General features: G+C 37.9%; 1 protein-coding gene across 1 annotated transcript in view; it reads left to right on the forward strand.

The window, feature by feature from the left end:
• The window catches only part of NKAIN3 (sodium/potassium transporting ATPase interacting 3), a 288,607-nt gene that overhangs the window by 16,829 nt on the left and 254,015 nt on the right, over positions 1-17,763 (forward strand). The window contains exon 2 of the mRNA XM_060115709.1: positions 16,480-16,617. Within this exon, the coding sequence (XP_059971692.1) occupies positions 16,480-16,617 (138 nt within the window). The remainder of the gene's footprint in view (positions 1-16,479; positions 16,618-17,763) is intronic.

A 17,763-nucleotide genomic window follows, 5' to 3' on the forward strand; every position in this document is an offset into this window, starting at 1 on the left:
AATGAGAAGTCTATGTGCCTGAATGGAGTTCTGGAAGGGAAAAAAGAGAGGCAGAATAAAACAAGTGTAACTATTTGAAGAGAATTTTAGCTGAAAATTTCCCAGAACCAATAAAAAGCATCAATCATTAGATGCTGGAAGACCAAAATTTACCAAGAAAGATAAATTAAAAGCATTCACACAAAGATACATCATAGTCAATCATCAAAACTTCAAGAACAGGGCTTCCCTGGTGACGTGGTGGTTACAAATCCACCTGCTAATGCAGGGGACACGGGTTCAAGCCCTGGTCCGGGAAGATCCCACATGCTGCATGGAGCAACTAAGCCCATGCACCACAAATACTGAGCCTGCACTCTAGAGCCCTCAAGCCACAGCTACTTAGCCCACATGCCACTATTGAAGCCCATGCACCTAGAGCCCATGCTCCACAACAAGAGAAGCCACTGCAGTGAGAAGGCTGCACACCACAACGAAGAGTAGCCCCCGCTTGCCCCAACTAGAGAAAACTCGTGTGCATCAATGAAGACCCAATGCAGCCAAAAAGAAATAAAATAAAATAAAATAAAATATTAAAAATACCTATTAATAAAAACTTCAAGAACATAGAGAGATTTTTAAATCTATTGGAGGGATGGGAAGAAGACATTGCCTTCAGAGGAAACATCATGAAACAAGACCCCACTTCTTACTAACACCATTGGGATCCAGCACATTTTTTGTTGTGCAGAAAGTAAAATAGATTTAATGAGAAATGTTTTTAAGTGTTTGAGTAAAATAAAGATACTTTCAAGTGAAGACAAATTGAAAGAATTTGCCACCAGGAGACCCTCAATTTAACTAATTTAAAAGTATATTCTTCAGGAAAAAGAAGTTTTCCTGGAGAGAAGATCTGAGAAACAAGAAGAAAGGATGAGCAAGAAGCGGTTATATATGTGGGTAAATCAGATACAAACATTGACTGAATAAAACAATAACAATAATAATTCAAGATAGAAAACTATATGTAAAAAATACCTATTGAGGGAATTATAGTGTTCTAAGATTGTATTGTTTGAGAAAAAGGGTAAGATGATTAACTTTAGACACTGATAACATGTATATATGCTAACAAGTCTAGGGTGATTATTTAAATAAAAGTAATAAAGCCTTGAAACTAATATACTTGAAACTAATAAGGGGATAACATGGAATGGGAAAAAACTGATCATTTCAAAAGAAGGGATAAAAGTAGAAATAAAATCTTAGAAATGGCAAGAAAAAGAAATACAAAGCAAGGGTAATAGAAACAAATACACATATGTCTTTAATCACAATAAACATAATTGGACAATAAAAGACAAAGATTCTCAGGCTGAATTGAAAATGATAAGCTGAGTCATATGCTTATGTCATTTTTTTAATGTGAGTTTCTTATAGATGGCATACAGATAGGTCATGTTTTTTAATCCACTCTTCCCATTTCTATCTTTTAATTGGTGTATTTAGACCATTTACATTTAATGTGATTCATGATATATTAAGGATTAAAATCTGACATTTTATTTTGTATTTTCTGTTCACACTTTTTTCATTTCCTTATTTTCTTTTCCTGCTTTCCTGTAGATTATTCGAACATTTATTAGAATTCCATTTTGATTTATCTATAGTGTCAAATAATTTTTTTTTGTGTGTGTGTGTGGTACGTGGGCCTCTCACTGTTGTGGCCTCTCCCATTGCGGAGCACAGGCTCTGGACACGCAGGCTCAGCAGCCATGGCTCATGGGCCCAGCCTCTCCACGGCATGTGGCATCTTCCCAGACCGGGGCATGAACTTGTGTCCCCTTCATCGGCAGGCGGACTCTCAACCACTGAGCCACCAGGGAAGCCCAATTGTCAAATAATTTTAACGTCTCTCTCCTCTTGGTAATGACATCTATTGTTAGTCTTTTTTCATTCAGTTTGAAATCTTCCTGGTTCTTGGCCTAGCATCATAAATATGTTCTTCTGTATCATTAATAACACTGCCATATGGAACAGTAATTATACTTATTGCACATAAAATTACAGGAAAAAGCATTATCCTTATAAAGAAATTTACAGATGTGGATCTTCACTAGAAGCAAGGGAATGAGTGTGTCTGAGATGAAAGCTCAGGATGTTGGCGGTGTATCTCTGTTCGATCAGTGTAGCTCATAAAATTAACACTCATTCAACCCCTGTCACTAGAAGAGGGACCAGAAGACAGATAATATTGACAGGTTCTAATTCATGTAGTTGGTTTATACACTTATAATCTAAAAAACTGGAAACCAAGAGGCTGATCAAGCTTCCTGGTCCTTTGAGAAACATTTTAATGTCCAAAAAGTATAAGCATGGTTGAAAAGTGATTAATTCAGTTTGTCCCCTGAGACTCTGAAGATCAGACACCCATATCAAGTTGATGAAGACTATGTCACCAAATTAGATCATAGCTGTTGGTTAGTGATAACTGTGAAGAAAAAAATAAAATGCAAGTTTAACACCAGAAACACCTCAATCATTGTCTAAGGTTTTCACTAGCTCTGCAATTAGAGACATGCTCCACGGTCAGTGGTTTGCTGCATTGTCAGCATCTTTCCCAGGGTATGGACAGCAACAGGACACTCAAGCAGCTGCTACATAGTGAACTGCCTTTCTCTACAAAGAGAAAGACAAAGAGAACCATCAAAAGAAAAATAGACAGTTGAAGTTCACCTACTTTAACACCATGAACTGATTATTACTTAAATGTCTATTGTACATTCTAATTTTTCAAGTGAGAATGTCTTCTTTATAGCATAAATACTTTGGCATGTTCAAATTTTTTCCATATTAGTTTCCAAAGAAGAAACATTTAATTTCCTTCCCAAATGAAAAATCTAGTTCTTGCTGAAAATGTATAGTTTATTATTTTTTTCGAAAATGTATACTTTAAAGGAATTCTTTAGAGAAGGAATTTTGCAGGTGGTCTCTACTACAAATAAAAATGTGAAAAGGCCCTTAGAGAAACTTTCATCCCATAACCTTCTCTCTGTCTTCTCATGCTGGGTTTCCATTTAAGTAAAACCTCCATGGGAGTCTTAAATGCCACAGCAGGCGTGTTCCTGCCAGCTGTTTGTATAGGTCACCCAGCCGAGGGGTTCAACTTTAGTGTTCTTGGATCCATTATGGCTCCACTGGAGGGTTGAAATTTAATCTTCAAAAACTGTTCTGTAACAAACTGGCACTTTGGGCTTTTGCTGAAATAGTTGCCTTCTTCCTGGCTTGAGCTATTCATGAACTGGAACTGCATTTTTTAAGGTCAGCTTCTGCTTTGCAAAGTTGGAGGAGTTTGGCTGGAGGAGAATTTCTGGCAGCGGAAGGATACTTAGAAGCTGAATCAAATGATGTAATCACCCCATTTAGAGATCAAGGGACATGTTCAAACAAATACTAACAGATTATTCCCTTCTGCCTAATTTTTGTGAAATTCTTACCCAGAGCATGACTGACTTAGTATGAAGAGTGCTCACCGCCCAGTTTCTTTCTTTTTCTTCTTCTTCTTCTTTTTTTTTTTTTCGGTGCGCGGGCCTCTCACTGTTGTGGCCTCTCCCATTGCGGAGCACGGGCTCCGGACGCGCAGGCTCAGCGGCCATGGCTCACGGGCCCAGCCGCTCCGCGGCATGTGGGATCTTCCCAGACCGGGGCACGAACCCGTGTCCCCTGCATCGGCAGGCAGACTCTCAGGCACTGCGCCACCAGGGAAGCCCCGCCCCGTTTCTTTATGGCATGGTTCGTCTGTGTCTCTTATCAGTGTCTGCAGGGCTAGCAAACAAGTATGAAAACCCCCCTCTTGACAAGAACCAGTTGGTAAAATGTAAGAATCTTTTTTTCCGACTGTGTGCTGCCAAAGAAAATATTTTGAAAGTTTATTAAATTTTAAGAGCCTCATTTCCCTTAATTAAACCACAGTTTGAAACTTTGTGTATTTAGTTAAGCTCACTGGGTTGATATGAGAACAGTAGTTATTAAAATAATCCCTAACAGTGAGTAACCCAAAAGTTATTGTTAGTGGCCTTTTAAGTTTCCTTCTAGGAAGCTTTTTGCCCAGTCCTTACCTATTATTTCAGTTATCCTGATTATATTTAGTTTAACCTAAATTGAAAAGCACTTGACCTTTTGTGCACTTATCCGCAGATAGAGAGGAGAGGGCTTCCATACCTGAAAAGAAATCACTGATGATATTCTAATGATTGGATCAAAAGTAGTTTAAAACTTTTTTGTTTGCCTCTTTACTCTTTCCACATTGAATTCATTAATCATTACTTTAATAATATGTATGTAAGATCTCACTTCCTAAAATGATCTGGTATCATGTGATTTTTGCAATGCCTGCCCCTCAAAGCAGACTCTGGGCTCTAGAGAGACCAAAAACTACAAATTCTCTTTCAATTAATTCTTCTTGAAAAAGTCAGAGTATCCTGAACTCGGTTATTATCAGAGAGTGACTTGAGAATAAAAACTTCTATATAAGTGCTGAGTGTTACTATTGATCATTAAGTATCACTAGACATAGCCCAAGTGATTATTGACATGAAAGCGACTTTATCTAGGCACGAATAAGGACTTATTCATTATCTTTTTATTTCAAATAAGGTATTACTAGGATATATGATATATGCCCTAGTATATATACTGAGAACATTTATCTTTTTTTCCATTATGCCTTGTTGACAGAGCTTTATATAGATACTTTTGTGGATTTAGAGCTCTATTTCTTTACATCAAAATTCTACTACCTGTATCACAGTTTTTGAATTATAATGCTACTTCAGTGAATTTTTCTGGAAAGAAATCTTCCTATGGATGCAGGAAGCTTTGAGAGAAGTTCTGGTAACTTTGGCAATGGAGTTGGACATAGCAGGAGCTGGAATCACACTATCTCAGATACGGTTTTCTGGAGCTGAGAGAGGGTTAGGGAAAGCTCTGGGCTCTTCCTCGACGGGTCAGGGCCTGGCTGAGATGTGTACACACCTCCACCGCACATCAGGGTCCCATCCCTGAGAAAGGTAGAATTGAGAGGGCTGGAAATAACAACTGTGTGGTAGGCAGAATGTTGGCCCCCAAAGATGTCCACGTCCTAATCACTGGATCCTATGAGTACATCTCCTTACATAGCAAAGGGGAATTAAGGTCACAGATGGAATTAAGTATTCAGCTGTGGTTAAAATGGAGAGATTTTTCAGAATTATCCAGGAAAGCCTGACGTAATCAATCACAAGAGTCTTTATAAGTGGAAAAGGGAGGTAGACAAGAAGGCACTAGAGGGATGGCAGCATGAGGACTTGACCCATGGTTTCTGGCTTTGAAGATGAAGGAAGAGGGCCAAGGAATGTGGGCAGCTTCTAGCAGCTGGAAAAGTCAAGGGAAAGAAATATCCCTTGGAGACTTCAGAAGGACGGTAGCCCTGCCTCCCCAGACCTTGCTTTTAGTACAACAAAACCCATCTTTGTTTTGGCTTCTGAACTACAGAAGGTAGTATACTTCTATAAGTTTGAGTAATTTGGTAGCGCATTCAAAGAGCAGCAGTAAACTAATACACAACTGTTAGCATTTATTGATCACCATCAAAAGTGCTTGACATGCATATCCTAATATTTAACTGTAAGATTACTATTATCTACCTTTGATGAAGAAACTGAAGCTTGCCTAAGATAGCACAGAAAGTAAGTTTCTGAAAAATGCAACTTGCCTCTTCTGACAGACAGAGAGAGGGATTGCTCCACTTAGAAATTTAGGGGTAGGAGGAAGGAAGACTAAATCATGAAACAGCCCACTATGTTTCCTATATTATTTCTATCTCTTGTGATGGAGCTTATTTCAGAATTAACCTCATTAAACAGTGTGCCTTTTATTGCATGATTTCAGGGTGCTAGGGTAGAAATAATATAGGATCAGGACATAAAGATGCTAGTCTGATCTCTGATGCTAATTAGCTGATTGTTCTGAGCTTCTTCATATAAAGATAATAATATTTATCTTGGTTTTTTAACATCAAATTAGATTAATAAATATGGAAAAATGTAAGTGTTAAATAATGTCCCATTCATAGTATTACAATTCTCTTGGGCTTTAGAGCACTTTTTAAAATTCGGTAGCTTGGATGAAAAGAACAGAGGACAGTCTCAGAGACCTCTGGGACAACATTAAACGCACCAACATTCGAATTATAGGGGTTCCAGAAGAAGAAGAGAAAAAGAAAGGGACTGAGAAAATATTTGAAGAGATTATAGTTGAAAACTTCCCCAATATGGGAAAGGAAATAGTTAATCAAGTCCAGGAGGCACAGAGAGTCCCATACAGAATAAATCCAAGGAGAAATACACCAAGACACATATTAATCAAACTGTCAAAAATTAAACACAAAGAAATCATATTAAAAGCAGCAAGGGAAAAACAACAAATAACACACAAGGGAATCCCCATCAGGTTAACAGCTGATCTCTCAGCAGAAACTCTACAAGCCAGAAGGGAGTGGCAGGACATAATTAAAGTGATGAAGGAGAGAAACCTGCAGCCAAGATTACTCTACCCAGCAAGGATCTCATTCAGATTTGATGGAGAAATTAAAACCTTTACAGACAAGCAAAAGCTGAGAGAGTTCAGCACCACCAAACCAGCTTTACAACAAATGCTAAAGGAACTTCTCTAGGCAAGAAACACAACAGAAGGAATATACCTACAATAACGAACCCAAAGCAATTAAGGAAATGGGAATAGGAACATACATATCAATAATTACCTTAAATGTAAATTGACTAAATGCTCCCACCAAAAGACACAGAGTGGCTGAATGGATACAAAAACAAGACCCATATATATGCTGTCTACAAGAGACCCACTTCAGACCTAAAGACACATACAGATTGAAAGTAAGGGGATGGAAAAAGATATTCCATGCAAATGGAAATCAAAAGAAAGCTGGAGTAGCAATTCTTATATCAGACAAAATAGACTTTAAAATAAAGACTATTAGAAGAGACAAAGAAGGACACTACATAATGATCAAGGGATCGATCCAAGAAGAAGATATAACAATTGTAAATATTTATGCACCCAACATAGGAGCACCTCAATACATAAGGCAAATACTAACAGCCATAAAAGGGGAAATCGACAGTAACACAATCATAGTAGGGGACTTTAACACCCCACTTTCACCAATGGACAGATCGTCCAAAATGAAAATAAATAAGGAAACACAAGCTTTAAATGATACATTAAACAAGATGGACTTAGTTGATATTTATAGGACATTTCATCCAAAAACAACAGAATACACATTTTTCTCAAGTGCTCATGGAACATTCTCCAGGATAGATCATATCTTGGGTCACAAATCAAGCCTTGGTAAATTTAAGAAAATTGAAATTGTATCAAGTATCTTTTCCGACCACAATGCTATGAGACTAGACATCAATTACAGGAAAAGATCTGTAAAAAATACAAACACATGGAGGCTAAACAATACACTACTCAATAACGAAGTGATCACTGAAGAAATCAGAGAGGAAATTAAAAAATACCTAGAAACAAATGACAATGGAGACACGACAACCCAAAACCTATGGGATGCAGCAAAAGCAGTTCTAAGGGGGAAGTTTATAGCAATACAATCCCACCTTAAGAAACAGGAAACATTTCGAGTAAACAACCTGACCCTGCACCTAAAGCAATTAGAGAAAGAAGAACAAAAAACCCCCAAAGCTAGCAGAAGGAAAGAAATCATAAAGATCAGATCAGAAATAAATGAAAAAGAAATGAAGGAAACGATAGCAAAGATCAACCAAACTAAAAGCTGGTTCTTTGAGAAGATAAACAAAATTGACAAACCATTAGCCAGACTCATCAAGAAAAGAAGGGAGAAGACTCAAATCAATAGAATTAGAAATGAAAAAGGAGAAGTAACAACTGACACTGCAGAAATACAAAAGATCATGAGAGATTACTTCAAGCAACTCTATGCCAATAAAATGGACAACCTGGAAGAAATGGACAGATTCTTAGAAATGCACAACCTGCCAAGACTGACTCAGGAAGAAATAGAAAATATGAACAGACCAATCACAAGCACTGAAATTGAAACTGTGATTAAAAATCTTCCATCAAACAAAAGCCCAGGACCAGATGGCTTCACAGGCGAATTCTATCAAACATTTAGAGAAGAGCTAACACCCATCATTCTCAAACTCTTCCAAACAATTTCAGAGGAAGGAACACTCCCAAACTCATTCTACGAGGCCACCATCACCTTGATACCAAAACCAGGCAAGGATGTCACAAAGAAAGAAAACTACAGGCCAATATCACTGATGAACATAGATGCAAAAATCCTCAACAAAATACTAGCAAACAGAATCCAACAGCACATTAAAAGGATCATACACCATGATCAAGTGGGGTTTATCCCAGGAATGCAAGGATTCTTCAATATACGCAAATCAATCAATGTGATACACCATATTAACAAGTTGAAGGAGAAAAACCATATGATCATCTCAATAGATGCAGAGAAAGCTTTCGACAAAATTCAACACCCATTTATGATAAAAACCCTGCAGAAAGTAGGCATAGAGGGAACTTTCCTCAACATAATAAAGGCCATATATGACAAACCCACAGCCAACATTGTCCTCAATGGTGAAAAACTGAAACCATTTCCACTAAGATCAGGAACAAGACAAGGTTGCCCACTCTCACCACTCTTATTCAACCTAGTTTTGGAAGTTTTAGCCACAGCAATCAGAGAAGAAAAGGAAATAAAAGGAATCCAAATCGGAAAAGAAGAAGTAAAGCTGTCATTGTTTGCAGATGACATGATACTATACATAGAGAATCCTAAAGATGCTACCGAAAAACTACTAGAGCTAATCAATGAATTTGGTAAAGTAGCAGGTTACAAAATTAATGTACAGAAATCTCTGGCATTCCTGTACACTAATGATGAAAAATCTGAAAATGAAATCAAGAAAACACTCCCATTTACCATTGCAACAAAAAGAATAAAATATCTAGGAATAAACCTACCTAAGGAGACAAAAGACCTGTATGCAGAAAATTATAAGACACTGATGAAAGAAATTAAAGATGATACAAACAGATGGAGAGATATACCATGCTCCTGGATTGGAAGAATCAATATTGTGAAAATGACTCTACTACCCAAAGCAATCTACAGATTCAATGCAATCCCTATCAAACTACCACTGGCATTTTTCACAGAACTAGAACAAAAAATTTCAAAATTTGTTTGGAAAAACAAAAGACCCCGAATAGCCAAAGCAATCTTGAGAACGAAAAAAGGAGCTGGAGGAATCAGGCTCCCTGACTTCAGACTATACTACAAAGCTACAGTAATTAAGACAGTGTGGTACTGGCATAAAAACAGAAAGATACATCAGTGGATCAGGATAGAAAGCCCAGAGATAAACCCACGCACATATGGCCAACTTATCTTTGATAAAGGAGGCAGGAATGTACAGTGGAGAAAGGACAGCCTCTTCAATAAGTGGTGCTGGGAAAACTGGACAGGGACATGTAAAAGTATGAGATTAGATCATTCCCTAACACCATACACAAAAATAAGCTCAAAATGGATTAAAGACTTAAATGTAAGGCCAGAAACTATCAAACTCTTAGAGGAAAACATAGGTAGAACACTCTATGACATAAATCACAGCAAGATCATTTTGGACCCACCTCCTAGAGAAATGGAAATAACAAAGATAAACAAATGGGACCTAATGAAACTGAAAAGCTTTTGCACAGCAAAGGAAACCATAAACAAGACCAAAAGACAACCCTCAGAATGGGAGAAAATATTTGCAAATGAAGCAACTGACAAAGGATTAATCTCCAAAATTTATAAACAGCTCAGGCAGCTCAATAGCAAAAAAACAAACAACCCAATCCAAAAATGGGCAGAAGACTTAAATAGGCATTTCTCCAAAGAAGATATACAGACTGCCAACAAACACATGAAAGAATGCTCAACATCATTAATCATTAGAGAAATGCAAATCAAAACTACAATGAGATATCATCTCACACCAGTCAGAATGGCCATCATCAAGAAATCTAGAAACAATAAATGCTGGAGAGGGTGTGGAGAAAAGGGAACACTCTTGCACTGCTGGTGGGAATGTGAATTGGTACAGCCACTATGGAGAACAGTATGGAGGTTCCTTAAAAAACTAAAAATAGAACTACCATATGATCCAGCAATCCCACTACTAGGCATATACCCTGAGAAAACCATAATTCAAAAAGAGACATGTACCAAAATGTTCATTGCAGCTCTATTCACAATAGCCCAGAGCTGGAAACAACCTAAGTGTCCATCATCGGATGAATGGATAAAGAAGATGTGGCACATATATACAATGGAGTATTACTCAGCCATAAAAAGAAACGAAACTGAGCTATTTGTAATGAGGTGGATAGACCTAGAGTCTGTCATACAGAGTGAAGTAAGTCAGAAAGAAAAAGCCAAATACCGTATGCTAACACATATATATGGAATATAAGAAAAAAAAATGTCATGAAGAACCTAGGGGTAAAACGGGAATAAAGACACAGACCTACTTGAGAATGGACTTGAGGATATGGGGAGGGGGAAGGGTAAGCTGTGACAAAGCGAAAGAGAGGCATGGACATATATACACTACCAAACGTAGGCTAGATAGACAGTGGGAAGCAGCCGCAGAGCACAGGGAGATCAGCTCGGTGCTTTGTGACTGCCTGGAGGGGAGGGATAGGGAGGGTGGGAGGGAGGGAGATGCATGAGGGAGGGGATGTGGGAACAGATGTATATGTATGACTGATTCACTTTGTTATAAAGCAGAAACTAATAAAAAAAATGGAAAAAAAATAAAAAATTCGGTAGCTTGGGCTTCCCTGGTGGCGCAGTGGTTGAGAGTCCGCCTGCTGATGCAGGGGACACGGGTTCGTGCCCCGGTCCGGGAAGATCCCACATGCCGTGGAGTGGCTGGGCCCGTGAGCCATGGCCACTGAGCCTGCGTGTCCAGAGCCTGTGCTCTGCAACGGGAGAGGCCACAACAGTGAGAGGCCCGTGTACCGCAAAAAAAAAAAAAAAAAAAAAATTCTGTAGCCTATTCTCTGACATACTAAGAAGTTGGTGAAATAGTTGTCATTCTACCAGTTGATATGACTTGATGCATGAAATACACTAAAGAACTTTCCCGAGTGAATTTGTAGTTCTTAAATGCCCTTCACATGCCTCTTTCAGCTCATCAGCCTCCATAAATCTGTCCATGTGCAGTGCAATATCTATTCCTTTTTAAACAGGAAACTTTCCTTGATATGTTACCCACAGCTGCTTATTTCTTCAAAAAATAGTTAGCATCACAACATGTGATTGTTTTCTGATTTCCAAAAATTGTTTCCATGACCAAGTAGCTTCTATCCTCATGATTGAATTGTAAGGGTAGGAAATGCCCATTCAATTTCCTTGAAATACAGGGACTCAAAATATATAGACAGAATTCAAGAAGCCTTTTCAGATGTTCTGGAGACAATTGCTGAGTAAAGCTAATTCAAGGAACAAACTTCAACAATCGCACTTGGCATCAAGGAAACTACTCCTCCTCCAAACCCCATGGTTCCACCTCCCCCAGCTACATATGCACTCGTGGTCATTCAGGCCACTGGGGAGGGTCTGTTAGACTTGATTAGTTAGACTTTATTCATTTCACTAAATGGTTACTGGTTTCACTGGAATAATAGACTTTGCCTTCTAACACTGCTACCAAAAATAGTACAAAATCATGCAGAAACTGTGAAGCCCTTAACACAATTGCTATCTTTACTGGATAAACCAAATCATGAACAGGCCATATCTAGAGTTCCTGGATCCATCGAAGTCTGTGAACACCCTAAGGCTTGGTTATCTCTGTCTATAGACAAGAGAAACTTCTCTAAAATAGCACCTGCTTTAATGTAGTGGTAAATCTTCAAGTTATTAGGACTTTTTGTGGCACATCTCTATAAGTAGAGATCCTTCTATTTATTTTTTTAGAGCCATGAAAAAATATTCACAAATTATGGCTTAAAATACAAGATCATAATTTGGCCTAGGCCAGGTCTATGAACACAGAAGTTTGGCATCATCAACCTCAAGCATGAAAAGTCCACTGGGATTGAGTAGCTATGAGATTCTAGAGCAAATGAAGCAAGGATGATGGTGGCAGAGCTGAGGGCTACACGGACTTTCCAGGCATAAAGAAACCTCCTCTAATACCCAAAAGCTATTTGAAATGACCTGGGATGTATCAATTTAGCCAATAGGAATGTTAGAGCTTTGAAATTCCCTCTTTAAGGAAAGATTCAGTCCTTCATGGTTATAAAATACTTACCTCATGAATTCCTAGAGTACAGGTTATATAGAAGAGAGTATCAGTCACACAGTATGCTTTAATTTCAGTCTTTTAGGAAACCATGGTTTGATCAAATACTTTCCTATGATTCCACTAACATGAGTAACCTATTTTGATTTTTTTTAATTGTGTCTGATTCTAGTGAGCAGAGAAAAGTCCCAGGGGAATGAAAGGAAAAGGCAGCTCACCATGAAGTTCAACCTCCAAGTGTACTCACTTCTTAGGAATGAGCATTCTTACCCAGCTTTTGTTTGGACAGGAGCATATTGTGTAGATCCAACCTAGGTAAATGACCAAGAAAATGTTTGGTCACCTAAAGTTTTTATAGCTCTTTAATTAAGTGTAAATAATTTTTCACAATTTGTAATAATTATGAGCTTTTAGGCAAAACACTGTGTGAAGCATTAAACATAATATATGGATCGATAAGAAAGTTACTGCATTTTAAAGGTGCCCCTGTTTGTCTCCATCTATGTTGCTTGGGCATACTAAGGAAATAGGGACACTTCTTGAGCTATTGGGAGTATGTGTGGTTAATATCAGATGTAGTTAATGATTCATATATTTATAGGAAATATTTTCACCTTGGAGCCTGATAAAAGGAAATGACTGACCCTCCAGGAAGAATTTGAGAACACTCCCCCTTTCCCTTGCCATACTCACGAATTTATATAGAACATTCAGTCTCTCCCAAGTTCTGTTAGATATACTTTATATGGTCAGATTATACTTACATTTTGTTCCCTAATCATAATGAAGACTTCCAAGCTTTCTACAATTGGATTCTGAAAGTTACAAGCCAATAAGCAACATTCCCATTATAATGAGTGTGGGATAATTTTCATGCAGCCCAAGTATGATCTAGGGTTACATTTCTGTCCTTACATTTCCAGTGTTGCCATCCCCATGCCACTCAGGGAGAATGTTTCAATGGCCTCTTCATATTTACATTCAAAGTCATGCCCAATTTTAATTTTGTTAGCTTTTTTTTTTTTTTTTTTTTTTTTTTTGTGGTACGCGGGCCTCTCCCGTTGCAGAGCACAGGCTCCGGACGCACAGGCTCAGTGGCCATGGCTCACGGGCCCAGCCACTCCGTGGCATGTGGGATCTTCCCGGACTGGGGCATGAACCCGCATCCCCTGCATCGGCAGGCGGACTATATACCACTGCGCCACCAGGGAAGCCCTGTTAGCATTTTTTTTGTTAGTATTTTTGAACCATACTGTCCTTGCATCAATGATTTGGTCTCCTCCCTTCCCTCCTTCCTTCCTTCCTTCCTTCCTTCCTTCCTTCTTCTCCCTTCTACTCTTCCATTTTATTAAGATTCTGGTTGCCTTCGTTTTTTAACCTGTTAGGAAAAGATACATATGCTTTTCCATCATATTCTTATAACTCCCAGAGTCTTACCTATTTGACCTTTTACTTAGAAATGAACCTATTGTTCTTTAGGCCACTGCTTCCTGTTCTGTTTTAAACTGGTGACAGGTTAATTTTGCTTTCTCTGAGTGTCTCCTTGCCTTTTTGTTTTCTTGAACTCTCTCCCTTTATTTAAACCTCAAGTTCTTCCAATGTCTCGTTCATTCTCTTCTTTGCTATGGTGTCTCCGAAGAGCCCTCCATCCTCCACTTTCATCTGGACCAGATGTTTCCCTTTGATGCTGCATCACACATTTGATCACTCTGCCTTTCACTGCTCTCCTGAATTAGAACCACTATTTTCTATGTGCCATACTCAGTGGTGTAGAGATAAATATTTTACCATAGGCTCCCATAACAAATAAACAAGACCTTGTTTTTTTTTAGCATTTCCTGACGTCCATGTTGTAAATATAATGGCCAATGTCAAGTTCCCAAAACTTGAAGTCACTGACTGTGGAGTTGTAAAGAGATGTACCTGATCCATGCTCCCTGGCTAGCTGCAGCAGCTTGAGCACATCACTGATAAGACCATTTTGACAGAGATGTTTTTAAAATATAGTCATGCTTTTTTGGGGGTTAACAAAGCACCTGGATATTATTTAATTTCATTCTGTGGCTCTAGGTCATCATTATTAATATCAAGCTCTAAGGCAAAAAGTGCTATCACTAATGATGACATTGAGAGAGAATATATTTGCCTCCAAACTAAATGACTTAATAGCTGAAGGTGGAAATTAGATAAAGTAATTAATACCAAATGCAGTGGTACTTTGTTTACTTTTGAAGGGCCTTTTGTCATTGTTAGCTGACTTTTAAAATACAATACTCATATCTAGCTTTCATGGTTTGTATAGTTGTTTTAGCTGCCTCTCGCCCGATCCTTGATATGGTCTCTTCCCGTCTGTTTGTTGTTTGTTTATGGCCTTTTATTTGTGCTTTTATTTCAAGTCACTATAAATTCATTTTAAGTTATCAGAGAATGAATATCAATAAGTAGAGAGACGGGGTGCCTCCAATAAAGAATGCAGATTTTCTAATCAGTGGTGTTAATTCGGCTTCCCTTTCATTGTGTGTGTTTTCTTTAATATCATAAAGGAGAATGCTATCCATGCATCTTCTGACAGAAAAGAAAATGGGTTTTTCTCTCTTTGAAAAGTTCACTTTAAAGGTTTTTGTGATGCACGACAGCTTTAAAATAGGGTTGCTTTTCAGGATGAATTGCCCGCAGCTTCTCTTCAGGATTTTTTTGTTTTTTTCTGAGCACATCCATCCTGTTGGACATAAAAAGCTGCATATGTACATCACTGATGGGCCAATAAATAAAATGCTGCGTTTTTAGGGAAAGGTTCCTGGGAACTAATTAGAGTCACGAGCAGAGAGAAACAGGGGGTTGAAAACACCGTGCTGCTTCTTACCTTGCTCTGATGATTTTGTGTTTTAGCCATTTCTGTGCATCTTCCACTTTGTGAGTGCAGGGAATGGTGACAAATCACTTGATGATCAGGAAACACCCATGAAATGAATGTGGTTCGGAGTGGTTGTCTTTAGGTATTTGCTCGTTTCTCTTCTCCTCCACAGCTTACTGAAGGTGAATCTAAACCAAGGTAAATTCAGCTTACTGGATAGAGGACATTTCTTTATGTCCAAGGAAATTAAAGCTATTCAGGCATACACCTGCCACATAACTAGAAAAATACCTAGGGTACCATTTTCATTTCAAATCTGCAGTTTCTTTTGCTGGCAGTATGGTTAATCGTGGGATCAGTTTCTTAGAAATACTATTTTATCAAAGTAAATGTAGAAAAATGCTTGAAACGTGTAAGATTTGTGTCCAAATACAGAAGGCAGAATTATAAAATTTTTAGATATAAAATGCAATAAATATCATTTGTACATGGTAATGACATTGTTGGCATTCACTGGACTATATAAAATTCATTTTAATATATTATCTCAATAAAATATGGTTCAAAGGAACTATGTAACTCTAGTTTTAGATCGGGACTACAGTAAATAAGTAAGCTCATTTTGAAGGAGTTATTATCATTAATATAAGTAAGTAAGTAAGCCCAGAGTAAATAAGCTTCATTTTGAAAAAGTGGTTAGTCATTATAATCAATGACAATCTAAAGAAAGGAAAAAAAACGAACAGAAGATTTGATAATTCATGTTTCACACAGGAAGGCACAGATGGGTAGTTTTTGTTATTGTTTTTGTTTTTTTCCAAAATAATAATAGTCCTAGCATTGCAAGCCTGGAGTTACTGTTCCGAGTAGGTTATACTAAGCCAATAATTTACTAAAAATAATGATAAGTTAATATGATAAAATATGATATCATAAAATGTTGCCTGGATTTGCTACTATAGAAAATGATTTCAGGAGTATATCTCTAGCTCTCCAAGTCTATGAATACTTGAAGTCATAATACTCAAAGTTATCTTAGTATATTTTCTGAGAGAAGTTGTGTAAAGCAGTACATGAAATGGGCACCACAATCTTAGTGACGATTGTGTCCATAGCTGCGATTCAAATTGACTACAGCCTTCTCCAGCTGTGAAACCAAGATTAAAATGGTCTGCTGGTGCTTGGGTTACTAGCTCATGGGCTCTCTTTGCTTTGTTGCAGCTCGCAGCATTAGAGAGGCAGATCTTTGACTTCCTCGGCTTCCAATGGGCGCCCATCCTTGGAAATTTTCTACATATAATAGTCGTCATATTGGGTTTATTTGGAACCATTCAGTACAGACCTCGCTATATCGTGGTGGTAAGTCTTATTGTTACCATGTCTTTTCATATAAACACTGCAAAACTGTTAGGAGAAGAAGGAAATCATTTTAGTTGTTCCCTTTGATATAACGTGGCTTGGCCATTCTGGCCTTCATTACTGAATTCTGTTGAGAGATGATTACCTGTGAGAAAGAAGAAGACTCAGTGAATGTTTACAATGAAAGCAAAGCAACGTGACTGTAAGCGTGAGATGCATAGTGAGACTCACAGTGTAATTGAAATCAAGTTTCACAAGGAAATTTAAGATGTGGTTTGGATGGAGTAGGACTGGATGTGGTCTTGATGTTAGATGAGATATAATTGTACCTTAACTATCATGTCAATGGCATATGTCACTAACCCTAAAAAGCAAACCGACCTAGCCATAACTGTTTACTAACTGATAGCAATAATACAGTTTAATTTTAATGGACATAGGACATTACAAAGGCATGTGCATTTATTTAGTACTCACCCTTTAAGGTATTGCATACTGTATATTACTGAACATTTCTCCACTTTGGTAAGATAAATTTGAAACATAAATCCATACTCCAAACTGTGACATACATGGTCAACACACCCTCCATTGTAGGGAAATTTAATAAGGGATGTTCTGTGCTCCGCAGTTGACTGGAAGTTATTTCCAGGAATAGATTTCTTCAATGTAAAAAGAGGGGAATATTTTGGGCTACATGTATAAGAAGGTTGTCAGAAATACCAAGCATGTATAAGGAATTGTAATGAGGGGTGACATACTCTAAAGTGCTCATTGAGCCCGAATAAATATACAATGTTCAGTAGAATTAGTGAATATTTTCTTGTAATGCGATGATTGCCTCACTAGAAGAAAACTATAGACTTAAAAACATGCCATCTTTGCATTTTGGTTTAATCCAGTCACATCTATCAAAAAGAAAAAAGTTATAAATTTTTCTATAAGTGCCTCAATTCTCTGTTTGCATCTCAAAATTGGCTTTTGGGTATCTTTCATCATATCACACAGAGGTGAAGGTAACCAGCCCACAGCACAGACTCTGCCCTCAAAATTGCTGCTCCAGGCACATTGGAACATTTCTGTCACTCAGCTGACTGCAGTGACTAAACAATCCCTGCTTTACTCTTCTTCCCTGAAAGATAGCCT

Source organism: Mesoplodon densirostris, chromosome 13 (assembly GCF_025265405.1).
Source record: "Mesoplodon densirostris isolate mMesDen1 chromosome 13, mMesDen1 primary haplotype, whole genome shotgun sequence".
NCBI lineage: Eukaryota > Metazoa > Chordata > Mammalia > Artiodactyla > Ziphiidae > Mesoplodon > Mesoplodon densirostris.